Below are 11,669 nucleotides of genomic sequence, written 5' to 3' on the forward strand. Positions count from 1 at the left end.
TATTGCCACCACCTGTAATGTGCCATAGGTAAGTAACAGGTGCTGTTAATTACAAAAATTAGAGAAGCATCACATGATTTTTCAAAGGGTGCTAATACTTTTATTCGGCCCATTTTTGGAGTTTTGTGTAAAATGATAATATTTTTTCCCCATTCTCTTTTGTGTTTTTTCATTGCAAACAAAATAAATGAAGATATTACTATCAAAACATTTGTAACTGTAATTATTTTCTAGGAGAAATTGAACATTAACTGACAGAATTGCAGGAGTGCCAATACTTTTGGCCAGCAGTGTATGATTAATATACACAATTATTTACTTTGTACAGTTTTATATTATTTTGGGGTCATCACTTTAAAGGTATAGCTCGCTATAGGCAAAAACTGTGGCCAACCCTTTAAGGTCCAGTCCAGTGTATTTCTTATAGGTGTGAGTGGTGGTGAAGGTGAGGGGGGTGCTCTCACACATGGTGCCATTAAAGCTATAGGGCTGCCACTGCAAACTGGATTTGATTTAATTGCATTTCATTATTTTTATTAACTATTTTAACTATGGAAACATCCAATTAGTTATTCCACTCCATATGTCTGTTTCAATCCATAACATTGAGTAAAATAAATCAAATACAGTAATTCATTAACTTGAATGTAGTAATAAAAAACAAAATTTCAAAATCACATGATGTGGATAGTATTGGTTTCAGTATTCTGTAGTATATTGTGTGCATGGAAATCACGAATCATTTTGCAATTTAAACTGAAGGTGAATTTAAACTGAAAGTGAATGAATATAGGATCTTTATTTACCAATCTTTTTTTAATTAGTCTTGACTGCAATTTAATTACTATTTTCACTTACAAACTACATATCTAAATTATAATAAGTACTCAATTTTATTTTGGGTGTTTTTTAAAGCATTTTTTAAAAATCAATTAATCTTTTCATCATGAAGCTTTATTTACTTTTTGAAGGAAACTGACAAAGTATAATTATAGCGTTTTACTTGTAGCTTAGCCACAGAGGAATGAATTTATGACTCACTCCACAACTTGTGGGGCTGATCCTTAATGTTGCTGAGCCTGCAAGGGAAGTATGCACTCTTCTGCTTAACCCTTAAAGACTTGCAACATGAAGCAAATATCAGAGAATCCCAAAATTTGAATAATCAGGTCCTGATTATTGATTTTTCAAATTTTTGAAAAGAGACGTCAAAATGAATATGTGTAATATATAAGCGCTCCAATATCTATAACCCTAGCTAAATCCTGTTTTTTCTCATGGAACCTGCAGATGCATGTGTTGACTTGCATTTTATCTTTTTTTTTTTTTTTTTTTAAAGAAATGTCAAAATTCTGAATTACTCTAAAAATCATGACATTTTAGGTGTATCAAATGTGATACATTTGGCAATAAAGGGTTAAAATACTCATGTTCCTTATTGTTAATATTATTTGTACGTTGTTATTTACTTGCTTAGCAAATATGTGATGAAAAAATGAAGTGTGCTGCCCAACCCAAAACGCAAATGGAAAAACTTCGTTTTGATGCGAATGTCTGCTATAAGCACCCAATCACATCGTGTCTCTCTCCATACGTTTTTTTTCTCCCCTAGATCATCTTGAACTCGATGCACAAATATCAGCCCAGGATCCACATCGTCAAGGCGGACGAGAATAACGGCTTCGGCTCCAAGAACACCGCCTTCTGCACGCACGTCTTCCCTGAGACCGCCTTCATAGCCGTAACTTCCTACCAGAATCATAAGGTCAGCTTTTTACGCCTCGTTTTTCTTTTAATATTCTTTATTTGTATAATAGGAGGTCTGCTTCGTTCAGCTTTTATTGTTCGGAGAATACACAAACCGTCGCGCTTTTTAAAATGGATTTACTATAGTTTCACGTGTAAAGTGGAACAAGCAGGAAAATTACGATTAGGGCGGAATTTATGTAAATCTAGTTTGTTGTGGATGTTCATTCATTCATTCATTCGTTCGTTCATGATGTTTTCTTTCTTTTATTTTTAGGTATAAGGCAAATTTATTTGTAGATGACAATTCAAAGAGCTTTACATCTCACTAAAATCAGACACAATTTTAAAATAAGAGTAAATTAAAATGATATTTTTAAGAAAGTGGAGAAAAAGTGATGAAATAGTCGTCTCTAAATAAGCAAAGCTTTTTAAAATGGAATCTGGCATTTCATGTTAGTTTGCGTGTAAGCAAGCAGTGTGTGCATGTTTACCCTGCAGCTGAAATATGTGCATGAAAGACGAAAAGAACCAAATATGTGTAAACCACGTCTGTTTAGGATCATTTAAACACGTGGGCGTCGATTTATTTAGTTTGGGAGGGAAGGAGAGGAGAGGAGAGGGGGCGCGCACATCCGAGCGAGCTTGTAATGTCACTGCAGCCAATCAGCAGCGTCCTTACTTTTGGGAACAGGAAGCTTGTGTTCTTAGAAGTCATTCATTATTTTCCAACATGCGATTTGTGCTTTAAAAAAAAACGTATTAATGGGGAACTCCAAACCTGTGCGCCACTCCTCCAAAAAGGTAATCATTCTGACGTGCAGGCCTCTGAGCACGTCGAATCATCAAACAGGCCAACATCTGCCACAGCACTAATAGTAATAACATAGTTAATAATGTGCTACAAGCTGCCATGTGTTCGCTTCACCTGCTAATTAAAGTGCTCAAAGCCTCCCTTTCTGTTTGCACATGTGATTTGAACTCCAGGTTGTTTGAAAGTAGAAGAGCCATGTAATGAAGCTATAGTGTACACATATTGATAAACTGTTTGGGTTAAACTATCCAATATAAAAGTTTGGGGTTAAGCATTTTATTGTGCACAAAAAGAAGATATCAAATTAATCTGAAAATACATTAAACATTGTTAATGGATTAAACAAATGTTTTTTAATTGCCCTCCACACCTTTAAAGGAAGGAACCTAGTTACTTGTTGCTTCTGAGACCCAATAAAGAAGTGTAAAAAAATGTACTATACTGCATTCATATTAAGTTCCATATAGACAGTGGGGCAAATAAGTATTTAGTCAACCACAGATTTTGTGCAAGTTCTCCTACTTGAAAAGATTAGAGGCCTGTAATTGTCAACATGGGTAAACCTCAACCACGAGAGGCAGAATGTGGAAGAAAAAGAAAAAAACACATAAAATCACATTGTTTGATTTTTAAAGAATTTATTTCCAAATTAGACTGAAAAATAAGTATTTGGTCACCTACAAACAAGCATGATTTCTGGATGTCAAAGAGGTCTAACTTCTTCTAACGAGGTCTAACGAGGCTCCACTCGTTACCTGTATTAATGGCACCTTTTTTAACTCATTATCGGTATAAAAGACACCTGTCCACAATGTTAGTCAGTCACATAGTCAGTCACACTCCAAACTCCACTATGGCCAAGACCAAAGAGCTGTCGAAGGACAGTGGAGACAAAATTGTAGACCTGCACCAGGCTGGGAAGACTGAATCCACAATAGGTAAAATGTTTGGTGTAAAGAAATCAACTGTGGGAGCAATTATTAGAAAATGGAAGACATACAAGACCACTGATACTCTCCCTCGATCTGGGGCTCCATGCAAGATCTCACCCCGTGGCGTCCAAATGATAACAAGAACGGTGAGCAAAAATCCCAGAACCACACGGGGGGACCTTGTGAATGACCTACAGAGAGCTGGGACCACAGTAATAAAGGCTACTATCAGTAACACAATGTACCGCCAGGGAATCAAATCCTGCACTGCCAGACGTGCCCCCCTGCTGACGAAAGTACACGTCCAGGCCCATCTGCGGTTCGCTAGAGAGCATTTGGATGATCCAGAAGAGGACTGGGAGAATGTGTAATGGTCAGATGAAACTTCCATCAGCAAGGGCATTGAAAATGAGACGTGGCTGGGTCTTTCAGCATGACAATGATCCCAAACACACAGCCAGGGCAACAAGGGAGTGGCTTCGTAAGAAGAATTTCAAGGTCCTGGAGTGGCCTAGCCAGTCTCCAGATCTCAACCCCATAGAAAATCTGTGGAGGGAGTTGAAAGTCCGTGTTGCCCAACGACAGCCCCAAAACACCACTTCTCTAGAGGAGATCTGCATGGAGGAATGGGCAAAAATACCAGCAAAAGTGTGTGAAAAGCTTGTGAAGAGTTACAGAAAACATTTGGCCTCCGTTATTGCCAACAAAGGGAACATAACAAAGTATTGAGATGAACTTTTGGCATTGACCAAATACTTATTTTCCACCATGATTTGCAAATAAATTATTTAAAAATCAAACAATGTGATTTTCTGTCCCCCACCCCCACATTCTGTCGCTCATGGTTGAGGTTTACCCATGTTGACAATTACAGACCTCTCTAATATTTTCAAGTGGGAGAACTTTCACAATTAGTGGTTGACTAAATACTTATGTGCCCCACTGTATTTGAGTAAAACAGAATCAATTGCAAAAAGCATCAACACTGCATGAAAAAATATAGGACTTTTCTAAATGACCCTAACTTTTGAATGGAAGTGTGATATATGACGCTAGGACCGTGTAAAATGATGGAAAATAATTAACTTGCAAAAAGCACATTTATAAATTTTAAGGGGAAAATATATTATATTGTATCCACTTTGAGGAAAAATGGATAAAACTCAATAATTCATAAAATCAAAATCAAACCAAATGTGCAAATGATGGGCACAACAGAAGCAAAACAGTGATGCTGGACCATAAAAACAACTTAAGCAAATTAAATCAAGCATCATTACTCTCTTTCGCTACAGCTCTTGTTTGTATAGCAATAGATTTTGATTGTCAAGGAAAGCCGAGTGATTTTGGAGCCTGACTGGGGCAACAAGTAAAGTACTGGTCATCCAATTCTCACACTGGGGGTATACTGGGAGCTCAGAGTGTTCGGGTAGGCCAGGCTTTGGACCGCTAAACGGTTTCTGGTTGGAGCTCATTTGTTGGCGTACTGTGCTGCAAAATACCACCGGGTTTTCCATGGTGCTGCCTTACATACGAGACATTGTTTATATTAAATGATACAAGTTTTGTATGAATCAATGGTTTTATTTTTGTGAGACTTCACTTAAAAGTAATACAGTTTACAAAAAAATTACCATATTTTTCAAACTATAAGGCGCACCTGACGAAGCCGCCACGACCGCTACCCACCTAACTCTACACGTAAACGGAATTTGTTTATAGATAAGCCACACTGGACTCCAAGCCGCAGCTTTCCTCACTGTATTATGGGATATTTACACCAAAAGATATTAACTGGTCACACTTTGACAGCAGCATCATATGACTGTCATAAAACCAAATTAACCAGCATGAAGCTTTGAGCCAATTGGCTGTAAAGCGTCATTGCTTCAAGAAGCTTCATTTGGCCATCACTGCTCCCTTGGAAGAAACAGTCAACCTCTGCTGCCACCTGCTGTCAACAGTGTTGTTGTCCAACATTCCTCCTCACATGGATTGCAGCGCTCTACATGTAAATAACAATCAAAACTCATGATCTGTGCTAATTATTTCTTCAGTTACTGTTCCAGTTGTTTTATTAACTGCTAGTTATGGTATTTGGTAACACTTTATTTGGCAGTAGCGCCATAAGTGTCATCTCGCATATTATCTCACTTTTGAATGGATGTTAAAGATCCAAGCTGAACACAAATGGAGTTAGTGACATCATTTGCCGGATGACACTTAATGACATCTGTCAGAAGCATTCATTCATGCCAGTGACAGTGGGATGTCATAATTATGACGGTATTATGACGCTGCTGTCAAATAAAGTATTACCTATTAACACAAATCAACAAATAAGCAGCACTGGACTATAAGCAGCAGGATTCAAAATGTAGGAAAAAAGTAGCGCATCATAGTCCAATAATTACCAATAATTAACCTGTGAGTGTGAGCAGGGCTGTCATCAGACTTGCCGGGGGACAAGAGACCATAATAGGGTCGCCCCACCCCACCCCTGCCATCGGCTTGTCACAACAACATACGCAGTACTTTTAACGCTTTGCAAGCAATGACAGTGTAACTTTTCAAATTATTTGAGATGAACAGGGGGTTATCAAGCCCTCCAACAGTGATGCGCCTAGATTTTTTGACAGCAAAGTCATTTATAACATCAGTGAAATCCAGTTTGTGAGCAAGCTCACACTCAATGGAGAACATGGCTAAGTTGTTAAGCCTGCCCTGTTACATGGTGTAGCGTAGGTATTTTTTTTAATTATTTTTCATTTTACTTAAGGCTCCAGCTACAGTCATTGGCTGGTTGTAAACCCAAGATAAATCCAGCCACCGGACCAGAGTCTGTTCAGCCTCACACTCCTGCTCCCCACAAACTAACATGTATCCCTGATCTCCCATCATCTTCTCTCCCCTCGGCTCAACGCGAGCAGCATGTCTTGTCCTACTGCAGCTCAATAGGCTACAAACAGCCAGTGACAGACTCGAATCGGGCTTTGGACACGGTGATCGCGAATGTAAACGTTCAGTGTTACGGCTGTTGTTCACTTACCGACATCACCGTCCACAGCCAACTCTAGCCCGAATTCTCTGGTTTCTTGTCCCCCTCTTAAAAACATTTTTTCTCGTTCACCTCTCTGATCTTCATCTTTTTTTCCTCTTTTTTTCTTTTCTGTGCTCCCGATATATGATGACTCTCCATGTTTAGAGTTTATAACAATGACAGACTTTAATTTCCCGCTTCAGGGCACGTACCTAGTGCATACCTGTCAACCCGAGGCCGTTGGCAATCTTACAAATAGTGACGTATGCCCTTACAAATTGGTGACTAATCTTGCAACGGCATATATAGCATGCACTATGAAACAAAAATAAAACAATTTTTTAAATAATATGAATTTTTGTACATACATAAGCCTCTCCTGCCTATAAGCCGCGTGTGCCCACTTAGTAACAAGAGACATTGACAAAGAAATACAGTTTTCAAACGTTTAATAACACACCTTAACTTTTCGTTCGAAACACCGCCGGCAAACACCGAAGTTATATGGCAACAGCACGGAAGTTGCATAGCATCAGCATGGTGGTGCAGCACTAATTGTGCTGGTTAATAAAAACATAAAAGTCTTTGTTAGCAATCTTCATCTTCCTCCTGTGCATTCAAACCATGAAAGTCTTCACCCTCAGTGTCGGATATGAAGACGCTCAGATGCACTTCGCCACGCACGCACCTACTCAGTCTCTCCTTCGCGTCGCCTTCAATGTCTCCCATAATGAGGCATATTCACTCCCAGCCTGTGCCATCCTCCTCGCAGCAGACTGGCCCCTCAAAAGCTGTTGGTGATGGCGGACTCTTTCACAGCGCTTCACGCTGCCAGGCTCCCCCGGCAAACCTGTACAAAAGCTGCTTTTCGCATGTCTTGGCAAACGATCTCTCGCCGCTCGTCATCAAAGCGTCCCATACAACTCGGATGGCCGATTTAATTTCTTCTAGCATTTTCCATGATGCAGGTCTGCCAATTCTACTCATGCACAAAGACGAGGGTCCGCTACCTTTATTCATGCACAACGCACAAAGTTAAACTACTGGTAGTAGTGCAAACTAGCGTCTTCCTCGACACATATATTCCACGTGTCTCACTCCCACATTCCATGCTCGAGCGCCCCTGGCGGCCGTCAGAAAAATACACTAATTGGCCGCATCATTGCACACGCCGCAGGACCCAAAATGAGAAACAAAAGTAGCGGCTTGTAGTCTGGAAATTACGGTAGTTACTTGGCAAAGTAATTGGTGTTCCCTTTCATGTTTTTTTTTTTCATTTTTTCAAAAAACATAGTAACATTTGTGTCTATGTTTGGAAGTCATTAAATGTTGTGATTCAACCGTTAAAATTGTTAAAATTGCTCCCGTTTTTGCATTAGTTCCCTTTTGTCTACTTTCGACATGTGAAAGTTTTAAAATTGTTTCATCAGTTCAAGATAGATTCAAGTCAAGATTTTGCCGATATGGGAGTATTTTAGATAAAAAGTTACTTAGGTTAGCTAGGAAGATTCACTACAACAGAGCCTTTCTGAGAAGTCTACTGCTTAAAAATGGCGGCTGTTTACCAACACCGCCGAGTCTGTCATTTCGCATATCTATATGCATGTGATATCTTGGCGTAGATTGTTGGATCTCGGCTACAGTCAGGAAATATTGGAGCCACCTAGCCTAGCATCGCATTTGCTCTAGCGTCACAACAAACACTCTTCTCTCTCCGTGTCTCTGACTTTTCTCGCGTCATTCAACCAACGTAAGGCATAGTAACGCACATTGTCTCGTTGCCAAAACGGTGACAAAATCCGAATGGAGAAAAAAAAACGTAATGCATGAAAAATGTACAGATTTTGAACACACGGCGTACACATTTAGAAACCAGTGCACACTTGTACAAATTACGCCGAAACCGTACAACTTGACAGGTATGGTAATGTAACCTTGAGTGAGCCAGAAACCATTCTCTGCTAAGGGGGGGGGGGCTTTGTGCAAAAAAGAAAAAAAAGTATATATACATATATTTGAAACATTTAATATGTTAAAGTTTTTAAGTACATATCGAGTAGAACATAATATTTAATCAGACAATGGTTTAAATAAAAAAATATGTGAATGTAAAGTAAAACAAATTAAGGGTCATTCAGGGGCCCCTATGGTCCTGTGGCCCGGGACAACATACCCGGTTGCCCCCCCCCCCCCCCCCCCCCCCCCGTCAACGGGCTATGAGTTTGACTTTTATTACATCATTAGATTTTGAATTGAAAGCAAAGTTTTAAGTGAGTTTGTCAACAGCCATATGCAGACAAACTTTCAGTTTGGTCAGGAAAAGTGGAAGCAACCCAAAGTAGCCAGCCAGAAACAACCAGTTTAAAACTCAGATTTATTTTAAGAAATGATTACTGCCAATTTCATCTGGAGATAAATTATCAGAAAAAGGGGCAACTCTGCAACATTAAAGCAGAAATGGCATTGTCCTAATGGGTTGTTTCTTTGTTTTGTTCAGATAACGCAGCTTAAAATTGAGAACAACCCATTTGCCAAAGGCTTTCGGGGAAGTGATGACATGGAACTGCATCGGATGTCCAGAATGCAAAGGTGCGTACAGGCTCTTCATCTTAGGATAAAGATAAAAAACTTTAGGTACACCTGCACAATGGCTAACATTTCACTGAAATAAAAAGCTTTAGGCCAAAAAGAAAAATGTAACGAAATGCATATGCAGCGATTACAGAAGTGAGCAGATTTAGTCGTTTTTGCCAATAAGAGTTGTAATCGAAAACTTTGTTTTTTTGCTTTGATTTGCAAACAAAAACTTAAGATCAAAGCACCCACTCAACTAAATGCTTGCTTTAAATGAAACGTTTTGGATGGCATTGTTGATTGTTTGGCTGTGCCTAATTTTGTGGCCAGTGATGTGCTCGTACAGTTTTCATTCATCAAAGGCTGGGCTTCCTTGCATGGGAAATGTTGTCAATTCAAAGCAATTAGGACGTGGCAATGACCGATATGCAAGCTTCAATCACTCGTAGCACCGGTCACTTGCCAGTTTTAAGTTGCAGTGACGTAAGTGTCGTCGGCTCGAACTCTAACGACGTCTTCCGTCACAGTGTACACACATGGACACCCGTCACACACGCGAATATGCACTCACATCGTCCAAATAATCTTTGTTTTTAGAACATCCTTCAATATACACATACTGTAAGTATTATTCGGCCCACATGAGGGATGGCGTGAGTGCAAAACACATTTTCAAAGGATAAAATCTGGTTTTGTAACTTTAGTCCCACACACATAAAATCCCTCTATTTGACTAGCCGTCCTGTCCAGAACATTTATTCAGACCCACAAGAATAAATGTTTGCAGTTGGAATTCAAAGTCATGATCGGCAGAAAAGAATGGCATGACTTCAGACGATGGATTTCGATGCTTTTTTTGGGTTGTGCCTTGACCATAATTCAGTGACCGCGCTTGTAATTCAAGCTATTTCCATTCTAAATCAAATGTATTCCCTAATTTGAAATGAACAGAAATGCCAATGATCTATTCCAGCCCTCATAAAAAATCCAACAACAACAAAAAAAAAAACACGAAATTTGACATCATATAGTAAAATATGAATACAGTATTGCAATCGCACACTCACAAGCAAACTAAAATTCGTAATGATTCATTCCTTTTTGTAAATTGCGTTATTTTTCGTCAATGTCTAACAAATCTAAGATCAATGATTCATACACAAATCACATCATTTAGTATCAACATCATCTTGTGTGTATACATAGCACCAAGGAATACCCAGTAGTACCTCGCAGCACAGTACGCCAACGAGTGAGCTCCAGCCAGAGCCCGTTCAGTGGGGAAGTCCAAGGCCTGGCCACCCCAAGCACCTTGAGCTCGCAATACCCCCAGTGTGAGAATGGGGTGACCAGTACTTCACAGGACTTGTTGCCCCAGTCGGGCTCCTATCCTCTCCCCCATGAGCATGGCCAGGAATACAACTGCATCAAGAGGAAAGGTAGGCCACTACAACTCAAATATACTGTATGTGCTTATTAGGTCTTTCTAAATAAGATATTATATACAGCTTACGGTGGTATAAAAAGTATCTGACCCTTTTGGAATTCAATAAGTAAATTAACTTCAGAATGGTTTCAGAAGAACAAAATACGAGTTCTGGAGCGGCCAAGTCGAAGTCCAGACTTGAACCCCATTGAGATGCAGTGGCATGACCAAATGAAAGCGATTCATGCCAGACATACAAGGAATCTGACTGAACTACAGCAGTTTTGTAGAGAAGAATGGGCCAAGATTAGTCCTGATCGATGTGCCAGAGTGATCTGCAGCAACAGGAAGCGTCTGGTTGAAGTTATTGCTGCCAAAAGGGGGTTGGGAGGGGCACAAAATATTAAATGTGATGGTTCACTTACATATTTTTCCCCCTTCTGTCATTGTTTGCGTACTATCCTCATTAAAATATGACAACCTATAAATGTTTGGGTGGCTTTAGTTAAAGCAGACACTGGTTTTACATCTGTGTGATTTTGACAAAGACGTGATCACATTTGATGGTGATATTCTGCAGAAATATGAGAAATTCCAAAAGGTCCAGATCATTTTTTATACTACTGTATGTGTCTGGTATAGGTTAATTTCAATAACCTCCACCGCATTTTACCCTTCATCTCCAAAATTCTTGAAAAGTCTGTTGCCTCTCAACTCCATGGCCATCATGAACATTCTCCATGAGCAGTTACAATCTGCTTGTCACCCCCTTCATAGCAGTGCAGCAGCTTTACTCACTTACATGGTTTACCTCCTATCTGTCTAGAGGCACACAATTTGTTAAATTCTGTTACCACCAATCCAAATCGCTCCTCGTCTCCGCTGGCGTACCCCAGGGCTCTGTCCAGGGGCCTCTCCTCTTTATCATCTACATTTTCCCCCTCGGCTCCTTTTTCCATAAATGTAACAGCCATCTTCACTGTTACATGGATGACACTCAGCTCTATCTTTCCTCAAAACCAATTTCATCTCTCACTCCCTCTTTACAAGATATTAATTCGTAGTTCTCAAATTTCATACTACTCAATAGCTCAAAGTCAGAAGTCCTTCTGGTAGGCACCCCCTCACGCTCACTAA

The 11,669-nt window shown here is 39.7% G+C and overlaps 1 protein-coding gene across 2 annotated transcripts in view; it reads left to right on the top strand.

The window, feature by feature from the left end:
- tbx5a (T-box transcription factor 5a) overlaps positions 1-11,669 on the top strand; it is a 34,398-nt gene that overhangs the window by 16,639 nt on the left and 6,090 nt on the right. For both annotated transcript variants that reach the window (XM_057819761.1, XM_057819762.1), the window contains exons 6-8: positions 1,613-1,765; positions 9,030-9,121; positions 10,313-10,545. In XM_057819761.1, coding sequence (XP_057675744.1) covers positions 1,613-1,765; positions 9,030-9,121; positions 10,313-10,545 — 478 coding nt within the window. The remainder of the gene's footprint in view (positions 1-1,612; positions 1,766-9,029; positions 9,122-10,312; positions 10,546-11,669) is intronic.

This window comes from Corythoichthys intestinalis, chromosome 17, assembly GCF_030265065.1.
Source record: "Corythoichthys intestinalis isolate RoL2023-P3 chromosome 17, ASM3026506v1, whole genome shotgun sequence".
NCBI lineage: Eukaryota > Metazoa > Chordata > Actinopteri > Syngnathiformes > Syngnathidae > Corythoichthys > Corythoichthys intestinalis.